Raw genomic sequence first — 26225 nt, 5'->3', positions numbered from 1 at the left:
GAGGGGAGACTTCCAGGAGTGGTAGTCTGTAGAGCTGGAAAGGCCTGAGAAAGAAGGGAGCAATATTTTTAGTAATTAGGAACCTGTTAATATTTTAGATTTTCTAGACTGTGCTAATTATTTGACACCTAGCACTGTAAAACATCAGAATATCTTCACAGTCTCACATGCCAGCATGTAAACTACAGCTCTTTTATGATACCTGGTTTCTGTAAGTAGCACAAAATCTTTTTGTTAGAAGACCACAGAGTCTGATCCTTGGTTAAGAAAAATGTGGTCACCATTATTGGTGATGTTCAAGATGACATTTTTCAGTGCAAAGGTGGTCCCCATGTTGCAAAAGTTTGAAGTGTAACTAGGGCTTAGTAAACAGAAGTGGTGAAATATGCCTCTCCTTTATGAAGGTTGGAAGCTCAGAAGAAGGATAGCAGCTGGGTTACACCTTTGTGATTTTACCATACACAGGCTGCAGTTTAGAGTTGGCCAGTATGTTAGTTTCCTATACTGTATAACAAATGACCACAAACTCAGTGGCTTAAAACAGTATTCATTTTTTATCTTACAATATATGTGGGTCAGGAGTTTGGACATGGTTTAACTGGAGACTGTGTAGTCTCACAAAGTTGTGATTAAGGTGTTGGTGGGATGCAGTTTCCTCTGGAGGCTCAGCTTAGGACAAATCTGCTGCCAGGTCCACCTCACTCAAGTTGTTGGCAGAATTCATTCCCCTGTGGCTGTATGACTGAGAGGTCTCGGCTTCTAACTGACTTTCTGCTGGAGACTGCCCACAGGTCTTTGTGTTTCCTACCACATGGCCCTTTTTAAGAGGCAGTCACAACAGGTCAGTTTGCTTTTTCAAGGTCAGTAGAAGAGAATCTTTTGCTTTTTCTCCTAAGACAGAGTATAATACATATATTAACATCATTGGGAATATACAGGCAGTTCTGTATTCAAATTTTTATATTCTTAATGTGTTTTCTTATGTCATTAATATTCTTTTAATATAATTTTAATTCATCAGATAGATTTACTGACATTTCATGATTCCCTTTTGTTTCTGCGGAATAAATGAAGATCTAAGTGGTTAAAGAGTTAAATACAGTTGAAACCCTTTATTGAACAACTTATATTTTTCCCACATCTTCTTTTATAACAGCTTTATTGGGATATAACTCACAAACCATAAAATTTACCTCTTTAAAGTGTACAAGTCAGAGGTTTTTACTGTACAGTAGTCCGTTTTATTCATGGTTTCACTTTCTGGGTTTTAGTTACCCGTGGTCAACCACAATCTGAAAATATTAAATGAAACTTCTAGATATTTTGAGAGAGAGAACATTTACATAACTTTTGTGACAGTATATTCTTATAATTATTTTATTATTAGTTATTGTTGTTAATCTCTTACTGTGCCTAATTTATAAATTAAACTTTATCATGGTTACGTATGTATAGGAGAAAACGTAGTATATATAGGGTTTGGTATTCTCTGTGGTTTCAGTCATACACTGGAGTCTTGGGACATATCCTCCTCTGATAAGGGGGGACTACTGTATTCGTAGAGTTGTGCCACCATCCCCACTATCTAATTCTAGAACAGTTTCATCACCCCACAAAGAAACCCTGTGTCCAGTCACTCTCCATTCCCTTCTCCCTTCAGACACCACGAACGCTAATCTGCTTTTTATTTCTATGGATTTGTATATCCTGGATATTTCTTATAAATGGAATGATGCAGTATATGACCTTTGGTGTCTGGCTTCTTTCAAGGTTCATCCATGTCATAGGATATATCATTACTTATTATATTGCCAAATAATATTCCATTGTATGTATATACCATATTTTATCCAAATTTATCCATTCATCAGAGATTTAGAATATTTCTATTTTTTGCCTGTTAAGAATAATACTGCTAAAAATATTCATATTTAAGTTTTTGTATGGACACATGTTTTCAGTTCTAGGACTAGAATTGCTGGGTCATGTGGTAACTCTGTATTTAACTTTTTCAGGAACTGCCAAACGGTTTTCCAAAGTGGCTATATGCCATTTTACATTCCCACTAGCAATATTTGAGGATTCCAGTTTCTCCACATCCTTGCCAATGCTTGTTATTTCCATCTTTCTGGAAACCATTTTATAACCATTTTATTGGATGATTTTGATTTCCAATGTCCTAATGATTAATTATGTTGAACATCTTTTCACATGCATATTGACTGTTTAAAATATCTTCTTTGGAGAAATGTCTATTCAAATCCCTTAGCTATTTTAAAAATGGATTATCCATGTTTTTATTGTTGAGTTTTAAGAGTCCTTTATATATTCTGCATACATGTTCCTTATAAGATACATAATTTGCAAATATTTTTCTTCCATTCCTTTGGTTGTCTTTTCATTTTCTTGGTGAAGCACGAAAGTTTTTAATTTTGATGTAGTCCAATTTATTTCTTCTTGGTTGCTTGTGCTTTTGGCATCATACCTAAGAAAACATTCCTTTACCAAAGGTTCATGTTTTCTTCTAGGTGTTTTATACTTTTAGTTCTTACATTTAAGTCTGTGGTCCTTTTAAGTAATTTTTATGTATGTTATGAGGTAGAGGTCCTACTTCTTTGTTTTTTTTTTCATAAAGATATCCAGTTGTTCCAGCACTGTTTATTGAAAAGACTGTTATTTCCCCATTGAATTGTTTCTTGGCACCCTTGTTGAATATAAACTGACCATAAACATAAGGGTTTGTTTGGACTTCTGTTTCATTCCATATTTTTTTAAATGGTATTTATGGCTCTGTTACTCGCTTCGTTACCTTCACTGTTGATTAACTCTTTGTCCCTTAGTTGTCTCATCTTTAAAGTGAGTAATAAATAGTAAATACTTCATGGGATTACTGTGAGGATTAAAGGAGATAACATGTGGGAAGAGATTAGAACAGTACCTGGTCTGTAGTGAGCACTCAGTATGTGTTAGCTAATTGCCATCATTACCACCACCACTGTCATGATCACTATCCTCACCATCATCACTAGTCCCATCCTAAAATTTAAATGTTATTTTCTAATTTTATGTGATTTATCTCCTTTACTGGATTATAAACCCTGAAATAAGATACCATGTTCAAAGAGTGTGATTGATGATATAGGACAGAGAGCAAAGAGGACTGAGGGCAAATTCTTGGGAAATACTTACATTTAAGTATCTTTATTATAGGAGACCAAATGATTTTTTTAAATGTACTTAAGGAAAATACTAGAGTCTTTGTTTTGGGATGATATTGGAGTAAGGCAGTCAAGTGGAAAGTTTTGTAATTATTTAGGTTTATAAAGAAGTTCTAGAATAGGAGTCATGTCCTAGTGTTCAGGGACTATGAGTCTTTTAAAAATTTTGTGAATAAAATGGTTAGTCCAGTGTCCTTAGCATTACTATTTTAAGAGTGCTGAGCAAATGTTGGCCATTTCTAAATTCCAGTTTAGTATCAATAATCAGCCCCATTTAGTATTATGTGAAAACTATACTAGAAATGGTACCATAACTTATTTGTTCTCTAAAATTTAGCCATCTTCATTACAGTAAGCACGTATGCATCTAACAGTGATTTGAGCATTAGAATGCTTAAAAAAGAACTCCCTCTCTTTTTCTCGCATGTGACTGACATTTTCTATATTAATTGTGAATTTATATATCTGATGACAAACCGTATGACTACTGTCTCAGTGCTCTGCTTTACTTCATAATATCTGTATTCCCAGAGTGTTTTTTATTAAGCAAATAAAGAGAAATTATTGCTTTAAGAACCCTTTTTATTATAGTTATTGGTTAACTTTCACAATTTTCTATTAACAGTGAAGTGAAAGAACAAGGTATTTTGGTAATCTGCTCCTTTCACTATGCTTAAATTTTCCTTCTGATGTTTTAAAATTTATTTTCCTAGATCTCTTTTTTCCCCTCTATGGTGATACTTAATTACTAGGTTTTTTTTTTTTACATTTTAAAAGTTTGATATGATTATTACTCCTAGATGTCATTTGTCAGAGTGAACCGTTACAGTCCCCGGGGAGGAGGAAGGAAAGCACTGAAAGTGAAGAAGAGAACTTCAGTGAAGCAAGAATGGGATGTAAGTCTAGGTGGGGTAAGAAACAATGTAGCATAACTCTGGAGGAATAGTTTTGCTAACAGGCCCTAGTCAGTCAGAACAGTGTTCTGAATGGGGCTCAGCATGTAACAGGGTGGCATGGGTCTATGGGCATGTTAAATCCTAGGTCTCAGGGGGAAGAGCAGAATCCTATGCGGAATTTTTTTTTTTTTTATAGAATACGTGAGTTGAGGCTGTATCTTCTACTTCTTTTGAAGAGTTGGGATCTTATGGGGTTGGGAATGTGCTTTGAAAAAGTTCCCTCACCTCCACTTTGAGAACTCACTGCTTTAAGACCACTCTCGCTAACCCGTGTGACTGATGTCTGAATTTTTGGGGCACTTTTTATATTTCCCCATAGCAATCAGTGATGCCATAATCACATGAGGAGCATTTTTGGTGGAAAAAGGAGATGATTCTTGCTCTCTAACCCCTCAACTTGTTGCTCACCTCCAGAGGCTGGTCACTTGCAGTACAAAGATTCTCTTAAGATAAAGGACAAGTCTCAGGTACCTGGGACACGATTCATGGCTTCTACCCTGAATACTGCCTCATATTATCAAGGGAATATTTATCTTCTGTAGCCGGTACTTGGATTTGGACCATGAGACTTTTAAAAAAATTTTATTATTTTGTTTTTTAAAAACATGTTTATTGATTTGAGAGAGGGAGGGGTAGAAAGGACTTTAGATGCCTTTGCTTTCTAGTTTGGAATTCAGGGATTTTTTTAGACTTGGAAACATCTGGATTGTGACCAACCATCTTAGCCAGTTTTCCTGAGCAAAATGATGGCCTTTGGAAGTGGAACAGAGGGATTTCTGTATTTAAATTTGTTTTAGTACCATCTGATTGGCTATAAACTATTTTTTATAAGGGTGTGATTCTAAGGTAATAAAACTGATGGAAGGGAAAAAAATGCACACAATAACATAAATATTGTCCCCCTTCAGAGTGGTTATTTGGGGGGAGTTCAATTTTTATTCCAATATGCTGCCATTGCTGAAAACACAGTTGAAACTCATCATTTGAAATTGCATCAGAACTTTTCTCATTTACTTTTATCTCCAGTGTTGGAAAAAATACATTTTTTGAAGGTAGACTGAACTTGAAAGTAGTTGTAAGTTGTCTGGAGTGAATGTTAAATGAAGGAAAAGAGATAAACTGAATAATACTGTTTTGATAAAAATAGTGAGATGTTTTTTGAAATAGCTTGTAATTAGATTTAAAGGCAATTTTAAAAGAAAATTGCTTTAAGTGGCAATATTATTAATGAAATTATATTTTCTCCCATAAGAACGAATTCCAAGCATATCACTTAACTTATATACCTTAATTCTATTATGATTATTAAAAATAATTCTCACAGACTTCCGGCCAAGATGGAGGCCTAGACAGCCACTCTGCGTCTCCCTCCACAATTAAGAAGGAATACAACTACCTCAAAACTAGAGACAACTAGACTTCCAGCCAAGATGGAGGTGTAGACAGACATGCTGCGTCTCCCTCCACAAATAAGAAGGAATGCAACTACCTCAAAACTAGAAACAACCAGAAGTTCCAGAAAATCAAACTGCATGGAAGTCCAGCAAAAAAAGATATAAAGAAGAAATACCCAGACAGGCAGGAGGGGTGGAGCCGGGGTGGGGAGGATGTGGTGTGGTGGCGGCAGCAGTGGTGGAAAAGTAGAGTTACATGTTTTAAAAAGTTGAGTGGGACCCCTGGGGAGCTCTCCCAGCCCCAGACCAGGCTGCACAGCTCACAGTCCCAGCGCCGGGGAAAATCAAGCCTCATTGCTTCTGACTGTGCAAACCAGTGGGGGTTGGGACGAAGGCAGAAACTGTTGGTCTCTCAGCAGAGTCCGCTTGTTTAAAGGGCCCCCACGGCCCTGAATGTCCACAGACCCAACCATTCTGGGAATGATGGCCAGGGCAACAGCTAGAGAGGCGCCAGTGCCATACGGAAATGACTGAAGTACCTGGAAAAGGGGTGAGTGCTGAGCAAGTGGCATTGTTTCCTCTCAGAGCCCTTCCCCACATATAGCGCCACAAAGTGGTTGCCCTGTACGGACAAATACCTAAGGCTCTGCCCCTTACAACGTAATAGGAGTGATAACTCTACCTAAGACACAGAGGCAAACAAACACAGGAGTCTGTCAAGATGAGGAGACAGAGAAGTGTGGCCCAAAAGAGGGGATGGATCAAGGTTCCAGTGAGAGAACTAAGCAACGAGGAGATAGCCAACCTAACAGAAGAAGAGTTCAAAACACTGGTGATAAAGATCCTCACAGGCTTGACAGATATGCTTGAGTATGGCAACACATAAGGGAAGAAGCGAAGGCTATGCCAAATTAAACAAAGGAAAATCCACACAAAACCAATGGTGAAGGGAAGGAAACTGGGTTTCAAATCAATGATTTGGAACATAAGGAAGAAAAAAACAGTCAACCAGTACAGAATGATGAAACAAGAACTGAAAAAAATGTGGAGAGGCTTAGGAACCTCTGGGACAACTTTAAACATGCCAACATCCGAACCACAGGGGTGCCAGAAGAAGAGAAAAAGCAAGAAATTGAAAGCTTATGTGAAAAAAAAGGAAGGAAAACTCCCCAAATTTGGCGAAGGATATAGACATACGAGTCCAGGAAGCACAGAGAGTTCCAAGCAAGCTAGACCCCAAAAGGACCACATGAAGACACATTATAATTAAAATGCCAAAGGTTCAAGATAAAGAGAGAATCTTAAAAGCAGCAAGAGAAAAGCAGAGAGTTACCTACAAAAGGATGCCTATAACACTTCCAGCTGACTTCTCCCAAGAAACTTTGCAGCCAAGAAGGGGCTGGGAAGAAATATTCAAGGTAATGAAAAGCAAGGACTTACAACCAAGATTACTCTCTCCAGCAAAGCTATCATTTGGAATGGAAGGAAAGATAAAGTGCTTCCCAGATAAGGTAAAGCTAAAGAAGTTCATCATCACCAAGCCATTATTATATGAAATGTCAAAGGGACTTACTTAAGAAAAAGATTAAAATTATGAACATTAAAATGACAACAAACTCACAACTATCAACAACTGAATCTAAAAAATAAAAACAAAATCTAACTAAGCAAACCAGAATAAGAACAGAAGCATAGGTATGGGGATCATTTTGAAGGTTATCAGCTTGGAGGGAAAAGGGGGAGAAATGTGGAAATGGTGCAGGGATTAAGAAGCATAATCGGTTGGTACAAAATAGACTGGGAAGTTAAGAATAATATAGGAGAGGGTGAAGCCAAAGAACTTATATGCACAACCCATGGACATGAACTAAGAGGGGTGGGATTGCTGGAGGAAAGGGGGGTACTGGGCAGAGGGGAGCAAAGGGGAAAACAATTGGAACTACTGTAACAACATAATAAAATATACTTAAAAAAATAATAATTCTCATGATTTTATAGTTGTATCTTTTATTTTTCTAAATGAATATGAAAGGAACAAGAGTTCAAGCATAGAAAGCCTTGAGGTAAATACAAACTATGGCCAAAAAGTTAAGTCTGAATATATCAACAGCTACTTTACCAGGCTCAGTTCTCTATATTTCTCTTAGTAGTAAAACTCTTTAAGTTGTTTTATTTCCTGCCTTATCAAACCTGTGTAACAAAATGGCTGAAGTCATTTTGGAAAGGGCCAAATGGCAGGACTGCTATTTGGAGCTGTCTAGGTTGTGCACTGCACAATGCCAAGAGGGTATTATTTACCCTATAGACTAGGATATTAATGGTACTCCCCTGAGCTGTGCAGTGTGGTATCCCCACCATGTTAGTTTTGTGCCTATTATTTATGTGACTATCTTCATATTTTATGAAATTATACAAACTCTATCTCTAACCATGATAGGTTCCATGCTCAAGGTATTTAAATGGTCACAAATTGAACCATCCTATAATGATAAGCTTATCTTTTAGAACGTTTTAGCAGTGCCTCATTTCGTGGAATACAGTTGGGAAACTACAACTTTAGCTTTTACTTATTTGTATTACATACTACCCTCTTTTATTCATTGTTTTTAATAAATGTATACTTGCTTGCTGAATTTAGTCCTCATTCTCTGTAAGAACTTGATAGTCTGTTGTTTTCTCCAAGACACCTAGAAGTAATCCATACTAATATTTAAATTGAGAATACTGGTTCCTGAAAAGAAAATACTTTTTGGTCCTAGGAATTTGAATTCGTTTTCAGCCATTAAAATCAAGTACATACTCATACCTAAAAACACACAAATGAACAATTATCTGTTAATATGTATGGTATAACTTTCTGAAGAATGTGGAAAAAATATGGTTAAGAAGTTTGAATAACAAACTAGCATTTTATTTCAATTTAAATAAATTTATTTTATATAATATAAAATATACAATAATTTTATTAATATTTCAATTAAAAATGGAAACTTTATCTTGCTAAACTGTTATGATCAAACCTCTTAACTCTTCAAAGAAAGGTTTCTTGGAGAGTAGCATGCTTAATTAAATATAGTCTTTTAACTGAGATTTATCTGGCATATAAAGGAAAACAGGAAAACCAATGTTATGAAAAATAAACTAAAACTTATTTAAAATAATTTTTTAACCTAGTCTAAAGGGAATTTTTCCTGTAAGAAAATTACCCAAAAAAGTGAATAACTTTAAAATCTTACTTTAAAAAAATCCAGTAAATGCTAATATTTTGTAAGAAACTTTTTTTTTTTTTTTTTTAAAGAAAGTTCATCTTTTTTGCAGAATACCGTGAATGATCTAACAGTTCATCGGGCAACTCCTGAAGATCTGGTAAGTTTAAAATCAAAAGTTAAGATTTATTTAGTGTTTTATTTAATAATCAGTTTCTAACTTTCAGAATAGAAGCCAGAGGTACTTACTGAAAGTTGTTATATTTAGTCTTGGTTTTATCAATATAAAATAAAAAAGCACACCTACTGGACTCACTGTTTTTACAAACTAAGAATATCAGTTCGCATGTAGAGTCAAACTTGGGTTCTCAAACGTCTCCCATCCCAACAGTTTGGTTCTCTACCACGTTGTTCACAGAAAAAAATGTCTGTTGTTGGACAAAGCTTTGGTGCTCCACCGGAAAACCCTTTCAAGCTGATATAGTGGAAACTCGGTTCTCAAACTTAAATTATTCAATTTGCAATTGAAGAGGTAGAAAAGAGGGAAGGGAGGATTTTCCTATTTCATTAATCAAAGAAACACTTGGGAAATGGGAAGAACTACAGTTTTATTGAGAAATATCACCCTGACAAAGAAGTAGCAAACCCTGCAATAAACCTTTTCAGTGACAATGCAGTGTTTCACTTTAGGCAAATGTTAAAGCGCAGACAAAAACAGACATCATTGGATAGGTTTTTAGTGAGACAGAGGCCCCAGTGAGCCTGAAGTAAATTCTAGTGAAGCAAGGAGAGGAAAGAGAAAGAATCCCAGAAGAACAGCAACCTGACCTTTTTGTGGAAGGGGACTCCCCTTCTAAACAGTAACATCCCTCCATCCCTCCTCTCCATGTTCAGTCATCAGTAGCTCTCAACATTAAAGGTAAGTTCCTGTGTGTACATACATTTTCATTTTTTACTGTACATTTCATTTGCTTTCTGTTAAATTTTTATTTACAAATCATGTCTTTTTGTTTTTAAAGTATTTATTTTTTGATTAAACTGTACATTAGACACATATAGTGTACAAGAAGGGTTAAAACTGAATCATTTGGGGGTCTGGAAAATAATTCAGTTTACATTACTTTTAATGGGAAAAAATGATTCATTTTTTTAACAAATTGCTCTTGAACAGCCTTCTGGAACTAATTAAGTTTGAGAACTGAAGTTCCACAGTATAAGAAGTTCACTATATGTGTGAGTTGTGTGAGTATTATGAAATGGGTGTGTCTTTGTCAAAGATGACTCAGTGGGTTTTATGCCTTTTATGCTGTGCTCTGTATGTATGTGTAATTGTACATGTAGACATATATGTAGCTGAGAAGTTTAATAAAACAATTCTTTATTATGTGCAATGTGTCTTAACATTTTCTATTCTGTATTCTCGTTTATTTAAAATATATTGGTTTTGCTCCAGCTGGTGTGGCTCAGTGGATTCAGTGCCAGCCTGTGAATCAAAAGGTTGCTGGTTCGATTCCCAGTCAGGGCACATGCCTGGGTTGTGGGCCAGGTCCCCAGTTGGGGGTATGCGAGAAATAACCCATGGATGTTTCTCTCTCCCTCTCTTCCCTTCTTTTCTCTTTAAAAATAAATAAATAAAATCTTTAACATATGTTGGTCTTGACCCATTAGTTGATTTTTACCACCCACAAAGTGAGTCCTAGCATGCAGTTTGAAAAAACCACTAGTTTATTGGATAGTCCTGTACGAAGCAAGTATAAATCAATAAACTTTTTGTTCTGTGTCATAGCTAGGTCTAGTAGTTCTAGATATAGAAGACTTAGAATTTTGGCTGTGAATATATATATATGTAAATATACATATGTTGAATCAGAAATAATTTTAAAAGATGAAATATATATTAAGTGATCCTACCATCTGAATAGGCAACTTTTTTGCTCCTGAAACATTCTTTTATAATTTTTTTTTATATAGATACGTCGTCATGAAATACACAAATCAAAGAATAGAGCTTTAGTGCACTGGGAACGCCAAGAAAAAGCTTTGAAGAGAAAATGGAAGAAGCAGAAACCAGAAATTTCTAATCTTGAGAAAAGGAGATTGTCTATCATGAAGGAGGTAATGCTAAACTGCAATATCTTAGAGTTTGAAAGAGAAGAAAGAGATATCTAGGTTTCTCTGTTTGCCCCCAAATTTGATTCACATTGGAAAGACTAGTAATTACTGCATCCTTATCCAATGATTTACATGTGGATTTTGGAAAAAGCAAAACGGACAGTTCTGGCTCCACAACTCTGCAGTGTGAATCACAGTAAGCAAATTATTAACTTCTCCCTAAATTTTATCATCTTCAGAGTGGGAATAACACTACTTGCCTAATGGTATTATTAAGAGATTTCTACAGTGATTAGCACAGTCCTTGGCAAATAATTTCCGCCATATAATATATATAAACTGCTGTTGTTTTTCTCAATTCATATGTAGTGCTATTAGATTATTTTGCAAAATAATGTGTGTGCTTATCCAACAAGTTATTTAGTAAGCGACTGTCTTTGGCTTAATTTTGTGTATATATATATATTTTCATTTAAATTTTTAAAATTTTATTGACTTGAAAGAAAGAGAGACAGAGACACATTAATTTGTCACTCCACTTATTTATGTGTTCATTGGTTGATTCTTCTGTGTGCCCTGATTGGGGATTGAACCTTCAACCTTGGGGTGTTGGGACAATGTTCTAACCTACTTAGCTACCCAGCCAGGGCATCTTTGACTTAACTTTTTTGTCAGTTGTAGGGTGTTTGAATAAATAATCAGATGTGTCAGAATAAGCAATATGGGAAATAAGAGGAAACCAAAGAGAAAAATCCTTCTTTTACTTGGGCTGAAATCATTGTAAAACAAATGTGCTTCGTTGGTAGCATAGAGTCTTGTTCAGCATTGAAGCTTATGGCACTTGGCTGGCTGGCTGACCTTTCACTGCAGCTTTAAATCACACTCTTAACTTTTGAGAAATTCATTAGGCTTCTTAGTGAAATAAAAAAGTCTTGGTCTTATAAGTCATCAGGAAGAATTATATCTTTCAAATGAATGTTTACATGACTTTCTAAAAAGAACAGTAGATTAAGAGAAACCGGTTCTTTACAGATAACTATCTTTCAGTGATCTTAGGCAAGTCACGTATATTTAAATGTTGTGTGGTAATTCTTAGTGAGAGGCCTAAGAACACACATCTGGCCAGGAAAAAAAGGCAGCTCTTTTGAGGTGACTCTGGGCTTTTGCTTTTTCTTCCTTTTCTTAGTTGCTCCTGCTAATGTTCTGAATTTTTCTTTTCTTTATTTTCTCTCTCTGTGTAATTTTTCTAGTATAAGCAATACATTATAATGCTCCATTTATTTCCTAACCTCTAAATGTACAATTTGCCAGATGGCTAATAAGGGATAGAAATTTAGTGCATGGGATAATATAATTTAAGTTGTAACAGTATTCTCAAATTTCTAGAGCGGTACACAGGTTTCCAATGTGTCCACATCTTTGTAACACCCCTGTGGGGTTAAAGCGGTGTTTATATCTTCATGGACACATCAAGAAACTAAGGTTAAAGAGGTTAGATTTTGCTTAGTGTCTTTTGACTGGACCTAGGGTCCCAATCTTCTGGCTCCAAATGTGCCGTTTGTCTTATACCATTCCAAAGGTTACTCTTTGTGGAAAGAACAAATTCAGGACTTCAGTTTCACCAACTGAGTCAGCCAACCTGCTTCGCCATGGCAGGAAGGGGGAAAAGTAAGAAGGTGACATGTTATTTTTCCCTGTGTTTTAAAACAGTAACTGAGATCATATTATGTACTGAGTACATGGTCTAGAGAAATTCTGGAAAGAGCATTTGTTACTAGATGTCCTATTGACTTGAGCCAGTGTTGGAAACTGGACAGTTTCCAACTTTGAGATTCCTTTCAACTTAATAATGCCCTCTATAGTGATAGGTATAGTTGGCTTGCTTTTGCTCTAGCCTGCTTCCTTGCTTATAATTATGTTGAAAATGCATAATCAGAGGCACTACTGTAACGGTATTTTTAAAGTTCTCATCCCTCCAGGATAAAAACCTGAATTATATAAATTCAGAAACAAGCATCACATGTTTGTTTAATGCCCTCAAACTCATATTTTACATCATGTTTTTAAAGTTGTGGGTTATGAAATCACTTCAGTGATTGAGTTTATGGCTCAGAGATTCACACCTTCAAGTTTATGGCTCAAAGATCCATAACATTAATCTGTGTTTTTCAAACTGATCACAACTTGTTAACGGATTGTGAAATCAAATTAGCGAATTACAATCATCATTTAAAAAAGTAGAACAGAAAGTGCCCTGGCTGGGTGGCTCAGTTGGTTGGAGTGTTGTCCTGTAAACCAAAAGGTTGCAGGTTCGATCCCTGGTCAAGATGCATATGAGAGGCAACTGATTGATGTTTTTCTCCCTCTCCCCACTTCTTCTCTCTCTAAAATCAATAACCATATCCTCAGGTGAGGCTTAAAAACTTTTTTAAAAAGTAGAGCAGAAACTAAAAAGAATTGATTTCCAAAGACTAAGTAAGGTTAAATAAAATTTTATTTTGTTACATATTTACATTTACATTTATATGTGGGTATTGGGTCACAGTTTAATAGTGTACAATATTTCTCAGGATTGCAGCCCAGCATTTGAAATCCACTAATTATTGTAATAGCCCCATCTGCTGGTACTTAAGGATATCATCATGGAAGGATTTTAGTAAGGTAGTGACCCATGATGATTATTATGCTTTTTGCCTTTATATGGACTTCTTTGTGATTTGGTAAGTATATATATATATATTTTTTCTGAATAATAATATTTATCACTAATACATGTCTAGATTCTTTCCGATCAATACCAGATGCGGGATGTGTTGGAAAAATCTGATCATTTGATGGCTGCAGCCAAGGATCTGTTTGTTGATTTTCCTCGTAGGCGCACAGGTAAAGTATTCAATTCAAACAAAAGCCTCTTTTTCTTATTAACCATAGCCACAGATGGCTATTTGAAAGCATTTAAAATATTTTTAGGCATACTATTTGTATTACAAATATCCTAGAATGGGTAGCATACAAGAGTTATCAGGTATTCCTTTGTTATAATTTGTTTGCTCTTCACTAAGAATATTAACTATTATAAATTACTCACCTAAGGAAAAGTATGTTGTTATTATCTACTAAAATATTTTATGGTACGATGTACAAGATTTTATTGTCTAAAATATGACTTAATTTTTAGTTTATCAATATTAAATTAACCATATAATTGAAGTAACTATGTTTATATGTAATTTGAGTAAAGTTTAATTTGAAATCTAAAGCAATTGAAGTTTCTTTCTGAAAGGAACTTCCTTTCTTCTCAGATACATAGTATTGCATAGTATTTAATACATAGTATTAAATGTGCATATAATCCATTGCTTATTTTAATCTTCAAAAAAAGGTCATTAGTTTTTAGATTAAAGGTTTGAATCCTGGCTCAGCCACTTGTCAGTGGGACTCTGGGTCAGTTGCTTCAGGTCTCTGAGTTTCATTTTACTGATCTGTAAAATAATAACAGTAACAACCTCATAGAATTTTGTGAGGGTAAAATGGTTTAATATATGTAAAAGCATTTAGAACTGTGCCTGGCATATATTAAGTACTGTATAAGTGTGAGCTGCTAGTATCATTAAAGATTTTCATATGATACAAACCTATAACGGTGTATAGTGTTTGTGAAATCACTTTAATGAAATGAAACAAAATCATCACAACATTTTTTTTGCAGGGTTTCCAAATGTAACAGTGGCTCCTGATTCCTCTCAAGGTCCCATCCTGGTAAATCAAGACCCTATCACCCAGGCCATCCTCGGTGAATCTGTTGTGGAGCCTCAGGTAATGTGCTCTGCTTGCAGCTGAAGTGCTCATGCTGAAACTAAGTTTAAGTTGATGTAGGCATTGTGGTAACCATTTCAAAGGCTTAAATGTCAACAAATAGCAAGTTGTGGTGGCTAGAATTGTTCTTAATCATATTGCACTTTCTGTGGGTAGTGTTTGTACTAAATAAGATAGGACTAGAAAGCTAACCCATAGTGAGTACTTACCTAGAAGGTAGGCACTATTATCCTCATTTAGCAGATTAAAAAAAAACAACAACCTGAGGCTAAGAAAATTTAAGTGACTTATCCAAGATCACATAGCTAGTTAGCATCAGAGATGACATTCAAATCTAGGCTGCCTGGCTCCATAAACTGTTGCCACCATCTGACATTATAGAAACAGCATGGAGTCAGGTGGATCTGTGTCATATTCTGCTACTTACTAGGTGTTTTAAGGTATCTGAGTTGGCTCAGTGTTTTTTGTTAAATGATAATAGAATATACCTGTTTGGTTGTTAGGATGATCAGCTGAGGTATGTTATGTAAAGTGCCTAGCATAACATTAGATAGTAGTTCTTCATTAAATATTATTTTCCTCTAATGTATTATAGTGATACCTCAGCTAACTAAGATAATTCGTTCTGGAATCACATTCATTAGCCAAATTCTCTGTTTGCTGAAACATGATTTCCTGTAGATTTCAATTGAAGATCATTTAATTCATTCTGGATGCTACCCACTATTTAAAGATAAGTTTTATAAAATAGTAAAAGCACACTATAAAAGGGCAAAAACTCGCCAAAGGTTGAGATGAACAGCTACCCAAATGGATGAAGGAGAATGGAAAGTAGAATGAAAAACTGACGATCTTTACACAATTACAGTACATTGTCATCAAATCTGAAGCAGCTTATCTTATCAGGCCTCTCACTTCTCACTGTCTCCAACGTAAACAACCCAGGCGGGTTGATGGGTCTCCCTGTGTGATGTGGTCAGCTCATTCCTTTGTCACTCACATACAGACGGGAAAGATAGGTTTCTGGAATGGCTTAACTGTTCATGTTTGCTACTTTATGTTAGTGCACGCATCCACGAAAACATTCGTTAGCGAGCTCGAAAACAGTAAAACAAATCTTTATTAGCAGAAAAATTCATTAGCAGGATCACTTGTTAGCCGAGGTATCACTGTAGTATGTTTAAAAAATAGCTATCCAAGAAACTTGGCATTTATTGACTAGTTTCGTGGGAAAATTATATTATAGCAGTGGAACTTTAGCTGTATCCTAACCTAATTAGAACTCTAAATCAAAATGTTTATAGAGTTTTGAGATAATAAACCACTTTTAAAAGCCCATGAAAAGCTTAATACTAAAATAAAACTTCTTATGAATGATTAGGACTCAGTACATGTTTAATGCAATTTCCTAGTTTTTATATCTTCTAGAAAAAGGGGGAATCATCAAGTAGAGGGATAATCTTAGGAAATTACAAGGTCCAGAATAATTAGAGACTTGATAAGTATACTTTTTTCTACAAAGACACTTAAATAGACTGTTATATATATATTAAGTAGTTATATCCCTAGCTGAAAACCACTTATGTTTTGGTACTTATTAAAATGTTAGTTCTCCAATAATTGTGGTCTCTGTCATGGGGGTGGGAAAGTGGCAAGAGCTGCGGTTAGAGAGACAGGGAGGAGCGAGGTTATAAAAGGCTAAGGAACAAGAAAGTAAGAGTAGAGCAGCTAAAGGATTTTGGGAATGGAGTCATGGTGAAATTGGCTGTACCATGGAAAATGGGTTGGGAGGGACAAGACTGGACAGAGCCTCTGGGTGGAAGACTTAGCTTGGGATCTTAATGAGAAGTGGTGAGAACCTGACCCAAAGCAGTGGCAATAGGGAAGAAGATAGAGGGCAAGAGGGATAGCTTGAGAGATGAAAAAGGGGTAGAATTGACAGGATTGGGTCGCTGATTGGATGTGACAGATGAGAAACAAAAATAATTTCCAATTGCTAGCTTGAGGATCTGAGTAGATGGTGATGCTATTTATGGTCATAGGTAATATGGCAAGAATGATAGGAGAGGCTTAAGGAGATGATCAGCTTTAGACATGTTGAGGATATGTGTATAGGATGTTTTACCAGGGACATCTTTTAGGCATTTATGTGGTTGGATATAAATGTCTAGGGCTCAAGGAAGATCTGGATGAAGACAGAAATTTGAAAATTAATAACATTTGACTGGTAACTACAGCTTTGAAATTAAATACAATCATTCAGAAAGTGAGTCAGGAGAAAATTTGGAGAGGGAAGATGGCGGCGGAGTAAGTAGCAGTGTTGTCTGCTTGCTCCTATCGTGGAAAGCTTGGGAGAGAGACAGGGAGACCAGGGAGTGAGTACAAACTTCGGACAGCTCAAGTGGGGAAGGGAGAGCGAGAGCGAGGGGAAAAGGGCAGAAGGCCCGCCAGTGCCCTCGGGAGGAGTTGCTGGACCCACCAGGCCCCACGCTCCTACCGGACCACACCCCAGAGGAACAGCTGCAGACCGACCAGCTCACTGCCTGGAATCTTCTTGGAGATTGCTGCCTACTGTGGGCACGGGGATCAGTGGAGTCCTGTAGGGAAACAATAGAAAGGTTTCCATGAAGCAGCCAGAGGTGTGGGAGGACAGCAAGTGGCCCAGACTGTGGGAAACTGTATGATCTGAATCTGGGTGGAGATCCTCCAGTCAGACAGGTCTGGACTGGCGACCCCATGCCTCCGGGTGCACGTATCACATTGCCACTTAAAAGAGAGAAGCAGAACTGGGCCGGGAGACCTGCGTTAGAAACACGGTCTGGGTCAGAGCTCCAGACCGGCAGGCAGGTCGCGCAGGCGAACAGGGAGACGGTGAGCGACCCAGACTTTGGGAAGCGGTGTGAACTGAGACCGGTGCTGGCAGCACCACATACTGGGTGCACACATCCATCACGGTGCCACTGATCAGAAAAAAGTGGAATTGGGCCAGGAAAGCTGCGTCAGAAACACAGTCTCGGTCAGGGCCCAAAGCGGCCTGGCAGAGCGCGCAAGTGAACGGAGAGGCGCTGCCGGCCAGGGACGGACACAGCTCGGTGCTGCAACTTGGTGCTGTGGCTTGGAAAACAGAGACTTCTTGGGAGGAGGAGTGAAGGCAAGATCCAAGGCAGGGTGGGGACTAGGAACATGCTCACTGGCGCACCAACAGAACAGCAAGCTTGAGGACTGCTGGAAGGTGCCGCAGGACAAATGGGAGAGACGCAATGCTGCAGCTCACAGCAGATAGTTACAGCGGGCCCCTGAGTGAGAGAAAAGCAGCTGCAGAAACCAGCCAGAGCTCCTTAGAGCCAGCCAACCAGGGAAAAAAATTGAAACTCATGTAATTTTGACCAGGTGTGGATCCAGAAAAAGAAGACTGCACACAAAGGCTGAACTGAGTAAAAACTTTCTTTTAAATTTTAAATTTAAGTGAAAGAAGGAAGGAAAAAAAATAAAGGAGAAGAAAAAAAGGAGAAGGGGAAAAAGGTTTTTTTTTCTCTTTAAACTCTCTTTAATCTGTTTCATACCATCTCTCCCTCCCATCCTTCATCTTCAATTGTTGTTTGTTAGTTTTGTTTAGCCTCCCTTACACACTAAATATATAGCATACAACTACTATATAAATCTAATACTCTACCACTTTCTTACTTTATCCTGCATTCTTCCCTCTCTCTCTTTTCTATTTTTATTTTATTTTATTTTTATTAATATACAATGTAAATATTACTTACTGTCTTGCATAGTCTTGACACTACCTGCTACTATTACTACTCTATCATCCCCCCTCTCAAAAATCATCTCTTTCTTCATTTAAAACAACTCTTACCTATTTCTCCTATAGTATAATAGTCCTAACCTCTCTACATTTATATTAATACTGGCTTATTGGCTACCGATAGTGGGATAGAGGGTGGGGGATATTTCTGAGGGTGTGGGTTTCTTTCCTGGGCTGTGTGTTTATGTTTTTAACAGCATCTCCACAAAAGAACTCAAGACAAGGTGGCCAGAGTGACTCTCAACCAACTAGCCAGATGCAAGGTCTCACCAAAGAGTAACGGAAATATAACCAGACAGCATAAATGAACAACAAAGAGGGTATCCCAAGAACGTCAGGCTCAGGAGATCAAAGAGGCTGCATCACTGAAACCCCCAGATGTCCTATAAAGAATTTCATACCACAAAGGCAGGAAATCAAAGCAGACAAATCCAAAAAATAAAAACAAACAAGAAGAATCCAGTATGGTAAGATGCAGAACCAACCTCCCAATGAAAGGAAAAGAAGAATCCCCAGAAAGAGAGGTAGATGGAAGAGACATAACCCATATGTCAGACATGGAATTCAAAATAATGGTGGTGAAGAAGCTCAATGTACTCGAAAACGTCAAAATAACTACGACAACCTCCAGGGAAGTTACCAACAGCTCCAAGAAAATTACAGGGAACTTATGGAGAATTAAACCAGCATAAAAAAGGACATAGAAACTATTAATAAGAACCAGGAAGAAATGAAGAATGCAATCTCTGAAGTCAAAAACACAGAAGAATTAATCAAAAGTAGGCTAAACGAAGCAGAAGATCGGATCAGTGAATTAGAGGACAATGTAGAAAAAAATTCCCAGACAATACAACAAAATGAAAAAAGATTGAAAAAGTGTGAAGAAGGTCTAAGGGAATTACAGGACAGCATGAGACAAAATAATATTGGAATACAAGAGGGGGAAGAGGAAGAACAAGGAATTGAGGGCCTGATAGGAAGAATATGACAGAAAATTTTTCTACCCTGATGACAGGAAGGGTCATGCAGGTCCAGGAAGCACAAAGAGTTCCAATGAAGAGGAACCCCAAAAGGTCCACTCCAAGGCACATCATAATTAAAATGGCAACATTCAAAGACAAAGAGAAAATCCTAAAAGCAGCAAGAGAAAAACAGCAAATAACATACAAGGGAGCTCTGATAAGGCTATCAACTGATTTCTCAACAGAAACACTACAAGCCAGAAGGGAATGGTGAAAAATATTTCAAGCAATGAAAAACAAAGGCCTACAACCAAGAATACTCTACCCAGCAAGGCTCTCATTCAAACTGGAAGGTGAAATAAGGAGTTTCTCTGACAAAGGAAGACTAAAAGAATACATCTCTACCAAGCCAGCATTGCAAGAGATGCTAAAGGAAATGATCTAATAAAGAGAAGGAAAAAAAAAAAAAAAGAGGGAAAGGAACACAGGTACAAGGGGAAATGAATAAACACATGTCAATAATAACCTTAAATGTAAATGGATTAAATGCTCCATTCAAAAGACATAGGGTAGCAGAATGGATATGAAAACAGGACCCACATATTTTCTGTTTACAAGAAACACACCTCAAAACAAAAGACTTACACAGACTGAAAGTGAAGAGATGGAGAAAAGTATTCTAAGCAAACAGACATTAAAAAAAAGCTGGGATAGCATTACTCATATCAGACAAAACGCATTTCAAAGCAAGGGCCATAAAAAGAGACAAAGAAGGAAATTTCATAATACTTAAGGAAACAATCCATCAGGAAGATATAACACTGATAAACGTATATGCATTCAACATAGGAGCACCCAAATACATAAAGAAAATACTAGAAGACCACGAGAAGGACATTAACAGCAACACACTCATAGTAGGGGACTTTAACACTCCATTATCAACAATAGACAGATCCTCGAAGCAAAGAAACACCAAGGATATACAGGCATTGAACAACACACTAAACCACATGGACTTAACTGATATATATAGAACTTTTCAGCCCAAAGAAGCAAAATATACATTCTTTTCAAATGCACGTGGGTCATTTTCAAAGAGAGACCACATGATAAGACACACAACAAGCCTCAGCGAATTCAAGAAAATTGAAATTATATCAAGCATCTTTTCAGACCACGATGCCTCAAAACTAGAAATCAACCTCAAAGAAAAAAATCAAAGACATCCAAACTCATGGAGAATGAATAACATGCTATTAAATAATGAATGGATTAAAAATGACATCAAAGAAGAAATCAGGAAATTTCTGGAAACTAATGATAATGAACACACAACAGCCCAAAACCTATGCGATACAGCAAAGGCAGTCTTGAGAAGGAAGTTCATAGCAATTCAGGCATATCTGAAAAGGATAGAAGAATCTCAAATAAAAAAATCTAACCCTAAAGTTACAAGAACTGGAACAACGACAGCAAACAAAGCCTAGGACAAGAAGAAGGAAGGAAATCATCAAGATCAGAGCAAAATTAAATGACACAGAGACTAAACAAACAATCCAAAAGATCAACAAAAGTAGGAGCTGGTTCTTTGAAAAAATAAACAAAATCGACAGGCCTTTAGCCAGGCTCATCAAGAAAAAAAGAGAGAAGACCCAAATTAACAAAATCAGAAACGAAAGAGGAGAAATCATGACTGATACCACAGAAATACAAAGGATTGTAAGAAATTACTACCAACAACTGTATGGCAAGAAATTGGACAACCTAGATGAAATGCACAAATTTCTAGAAACATATAATCTTCCAAAACTGAATCAAGAAGAAGTAGAAAGTCTCAACAGACCAATAACAAAGAATTAAATTGAAACAGTAATCCAAAATCTCTCTGCACACAAAAGCCCTGAACCGGATGTCTTCACAGGCGAATTTTACAAAACATTTAGGGAAGAACTAACTTCTACCCTTCTCAAACTATTCCAAAAAATCCAACAAGAGGGAAAACTCCCAAACTCTTTCTATGAAGCCAGTATTACCCTAATTCTAAAACCAGGTCAAGACACAACAAAGAAAGAAAACTACAGGCCAATATCACTGATGAACATAGATGCTAAAATCCTCAACAAAGTATTTGCAAACAGGATCCAGCAACACATTAAAAAGATAATACACCACGATTAAGTGGGATTCATCTCAGGGATGCAAGGATGGTTTAATATTCGCAAATCAATAAATATAATACATCACCTAAACAAAATGAAAGACAAAAATCACATGATCATATCAATAGATGCAGAAAAAGCATTTGATAAAGTACAACACCCATTTATGATGAAAACACTCAGCAAAATGGGAATAGAGAGCATACCTTAACGTAATTAAGGCTATATACAAGAAACTGGAAGCCAACGTCATACTCAATGGACAAAAACTGAAAGCATTCCCCTTGAAATCAGGAACAAGACAAGGCTGTCCACTCTCTCCACTCCTATTCAATGTAGCGTTGGAAGTCCTAGCCACATCAATCAGACAAGAAAAAGAAATAAAAGGGATCCAAATTGGGAAAAAGAAAGTAAAACTATCATAATATGCAGATGACATGATAGTATACATAGAAAACCCTATAGACTCCACTAAAAAACTACTTGATATAATAAGCGAATTTGGCAAAATAGCAGGGTACAAAATAAATATACAGAAATCTAAGGCATTTCTGTACACCAACAATAAAATATCAGAGACAGAAACAAAAAAGAGAATAGCATTTACTATAGCAACAAGAAAAATAAAGTACCTAGGAATAAACTTAACCGAAGAGATAAAAGACTTGTACTCTGAAAAGTATGTAACACTGAGGAAAGAAATTAAGGAAGATACAAATAAATGGAAGCAAATATCATGTTTGTGAGTGGGAAGAATCAACACCATCAAAATGGCCATACTACCCAAAGCAATCTACACATTCAATGCAATCCCTATTTAAATACCAATGACATATTTCACAGACCTAGAACAAATACTACAAAAATTCATATGGAACCAAAAAAGACCCCGAATAGCCAAAGCAATCTTCAGACAGAACACAGGAGAAGGAATCACAATACCAGACATCAAACTATACTAAAAGCTACTGTGATCAGAACAGTCTGGTACTAGTAAAAGAACAGACATATAGATCAATGGGACAGAATAGAGAGTCCAGAAGTAAACCCAGGACTATATGGTCAACTAATATTTGATAAAGGGGAAGGAACATAAAATGGAATGAGAAGGGCCTCTTCAACAAATGGTGCTGGGAGAACTGGACAGGGATGTGCAAAAACATGAAACTAGACCACCAACTTACACCACACACCAGAATAAACTCAAGATGAGTCAAAGACTTAAATGTAAGCCATGACAACATAAAAGTCCTAGAGGAAAACATAGGCAGGAAAATTTCAGATATCCCACGTAACAATATCTTCTTGGATACATCTCCTAAGGCAAAAGAAATAAAGAAAAAAATAAACAAATGGGACTACATCAAACTAAAGAGTTTCTGCTCAGCAAAAGAGAACATCAGCAATTTGAAAAGGAAATCAACCACATAGGAAAACATATTCGTCAATGATACCTCAGACAAGGGACTAATCTCCAAAATATAGAGAGAGTTTATACGACTCAACATCAAGAAAACAGACAACCCAATTAAAAAATGGGCAAAGGACCTGAACAAACACTTCTCCGAAGAGGACATACAGAAGGCCCATAGACACATGAAAAAATGCTCAACATCACTAGCTATCAGAGAAATGCAAATAAAAACCACAATGAGATACCACTCTACACCTGTCAGAATGGCCATCATCAACAAATCAACAAACAAGTGCTGGGGAGGATGTGGAGAAACGGGAACCCTACTGCATTGTTGGTGGGAATGCAGGCTGGTGCAGCCACTATAGAAAACAGTATGGAGTTACCTCAAAAAACTAAAAATGGAACTACCTTTTGAACCAGTGATTCCACTGCTAGGATTATACCGAAAAATCCTAAAACCCTAATTCAAAAGAACTTATGTACCCCTATGTTCATAACAGCACTGCTTACAATAGCTAAATGCTGGAAACAGCCTAAGTGCCCACCTGTAGATGAGTGGGTCAAAAAACTGTGGTACATTACAGAATGGAATACTATGCAGCAGAAAGAAAGAAGGAACTCCTGCCATTTGCGACAACATGGATGGAACTAGAGAGAATTATGCGTAGTGAAATAAGCCAGGCAAAGAAAGAAAAATACCATATGATATCACCGAATACAGGAAACGAAGGAACAACACCAACAAATGAACTAAGTAGAACAGGGAGCAAAATAACAGTTATTAGGGGGGAGAGAGGAGGCAGGAGGGAGAGAAGGGGGATAAGTAAGGAAAGGGTTTAGTCAGGAATGTGTATAAATGACTCATGCACATGGACATCGGGGAGGGATATGATTGTGAGAGAAGGGGTGGGACAGGTGGGGGGGAGCAAAGGGGAAAAATGGGAGAACTGTAATTGAAAAACCAAAATTAAAAAGAAAAAAAGAAACTGAGTCAGATGAGAAGAGAAAAAAAGTCCAAAGGAAAAACCTTGAGTCATATCAGATATAAGGGAGGAGTAGAAAAAGAAGAACCAAGAAAGGAGATTGGGAAGGAACAGCCAGAAGAAAGAAGAGCCAAGAGAGTATGTGTAATGGAAGTGGAAAGGAAGAGTGTATCAAGATTTTGAAGGTTGTCCTGACTGGTATGTCTTAGTAGGTTGAGTGTTGTCCTACAAAATGAAATGTCACAGGTTTGCTTCTGGGTCAGGGCGCAGGCCTAGGTTGCAAGAGGCAGCTGATAGATGTTTCTCTCGCACATCAATATTTCTCTCCCTTTCTTTCTGCATCCCTTCCCCCTCTCTAAAAATATAAAATAAACTCTTAAAAAAAGGATTTTGAAGGAAAGAAGTGAGTGGTCATTAATATCTGGCGAGTCAGAGAAATAAAGGAAGGCAAAGACTGACAAATATCTATTTGATTTAGGAACAAGTGTGTGATGTTGACCTTGTAGAAAACAGTTTGAGTGATAGAGCCTAGATGGTGAATGTGATGTGGAGGCTGGATCTTTCTAGAAGTTTGGTGGTGAAAGACTGAAGATAGGTAATAGGGTCAGTATAAGAAGGGAGAGACTTGCTCACATTTGAATGTAGATGAGCTGAAGCTAGTGCAGAGAGAGGTTGAAGATGCAGGAGAGAGAAGGGGCAATAGATGGAGGAGGTGAGAGGGTTTGGGTTGTAAAACATATGCAGGGACCTTAGAAAGAGGGGCCTCTCTTCTGTTATGACAAAAAGGAAGAAAGGATGAGTGTATATATAACCAACTGGTATTGTTATTCTGATTTTTGTGTTGAAAAAGGCTCTTAATGAAGTAGATGAAGAAGAAGAAGAAACTGTTAACAGCCAGTCAGAAGAAAGTGAGAATGAGTTGGATAACTCTCTAAATTCTCAGTCTGACATGAATACAGACAGGTATGTATATATGGCATAAATAGCTACGACATTTTTCTTTTTTCTACAGCTATTTTTTCCAGACTTACTGAGATATTATTGACCTATAATATTGTGTAAGCTTAAGGTGCACAACTTGTTGATTTGATAGACTTACGTATGCAAAATGGTTGCCATGGCATTATCTAATACCGACATCATATAACATGATAAGCATTTCTTTTTTGTGGTGAGAACATTTAAGATCTATTCATTTAGCAACTTTCCAGTATTAGCTATAGTTATCATTCTGTGCATTAGGTCTCTAGAAGTTATTTGTCTTATTATTAGACGTCTTTACCCTTTTACCATCTCCCCATTACCCCTACCCCCACAGCCCATTACCCACTATTCTACTTTGTTTCTGTGAATTCAGCTTTTTTGATTCCACATATAAGTGATACAGTATTTGTCTTTCTCTGTCTCACTTATCTCTGCATAATGCCTTGAAGTTTTTATTTATCTTGTCAAAAATGGTAAGATTTCTTTTTTTAATTATATTTTATTGATTATGCTATTACAGTTGCCCCAATTTTTACCCCTCTCTCCCCCTCCAACCAGCACCCCCCACTCCCTCAGGCAATGCCCCTAACATTGTTCATGTCGATTAGTAACGTGTAGATTCTTTGGCTACACCATTTCCTATGTTGTACTTTACATCCCCATGGCTGTTCTGTAACTATGTAATTGTGCTTCTTAATCCCAGACCACTTTACTCACTTCCCCAGATCCCACTTTCCTCTGGCAACCATCAAAATGCTCTTTACATCTATGACTCTGTCTGTTATTCTTGTTTGCTTAGTTTGTTTTTAGATTCAATTGTTAATAGATATGTACTTTTGCCATTTTATTGTCCTTGGTTTTGATCTTCTTTTTCTTAAATAAGCCCCTTTAACATTTCATTAGTTTTGTGGTGATGAACTCTTTTAGGTTTTCCTTGTCTGGGATGCTCTTTATCTGCCCTTTGATTCTAAATGATAGCTTTGCTAGGTAGAGGAATCTTGGCTTTTCATGACTTTGAATATTTCTTGCCAATTCCTTCTAGCTGCAAAATTTCTTTTGAAAAGTCAGCTGACAGTCTTATGGGAATTCCCCTGTAGGTAGGTAACTGCTTTTCTCTTGCTGCTTTTAAGATTCTCTCTTTATCTTTAACTTTTGGTATTTTAATTATGATGTGTCTTGGTATGGGCCTCTTTGCATCCATCTT

The 26225-nt window shown here is 36.9% G+C and overlaps 1 protein-coding gene across 3 annotated transcripts in view; it reads left to right on the top strand.

Annotated features, from left to right (window-relative positions):
* The first annotated feature begins 632 nt into the window (after positions 1 to 632).
* The window catches only part of SPICE1 (spindle and centriole associated protein 1), a 63378-nt gene continuing 37785 nt past the window's right edge, over positions 633 to 26225 (top strand). The window contains exons 1-7 of one of the 3 annotated variants that reach the window (XM_090276706.1): positions 633 to 860; positions 4019 to 4114; positions 8887 to 8934; positions 10746 to 10889; positions 13667 to 13769; positions 14596 to 14702; positions 24888 to 25000. In XM_090276706.1, the coding sequence (XP_090132832.1) occupies positions 4019 to 4114; positions 8887 to 8934; positions 10746 to 10889; positions 13667 to 13769; positions 14596 to 14702; positions 24888 to 25000 (611 nt within the window). In that variant the 5' untranslated portion in view covers positions 633 to 860. The remainder of the gene's footprint in view (positions 861 to 4018; positions 4115 to 8886; positions 8935 to 10745; positions 10890 to 13666; positions 13770 to 14595; positions 14703 to 24887; positions 25001 to 26225) is intronic. The other 2 variants (XM_090276687.1, XM_090276697.1) reach the window with 2 other exon arrangements.

The sequence above is a fragment of the Furipterus horrens genome, unplaced genomic scaffold (genome assembly GCF_987537825.1).
Source record: "Furipterus horrens unplaced genomic scaffold, mFurHor1.1.pri manual_scaffold_1, whole genome shotgun sequence".
In the NCBI taxonomy this organism is placed as follows: Eukaryota; Metazoa; Chordata; class Mammalia; order Chiroptera; family Furipteridae; genus Furipterus; species Furipterus horrens.
Note: the sequence above shows the minus strand (reverse complement) of the source record. Positions and strands in the feature narration are given on the sequence as shown.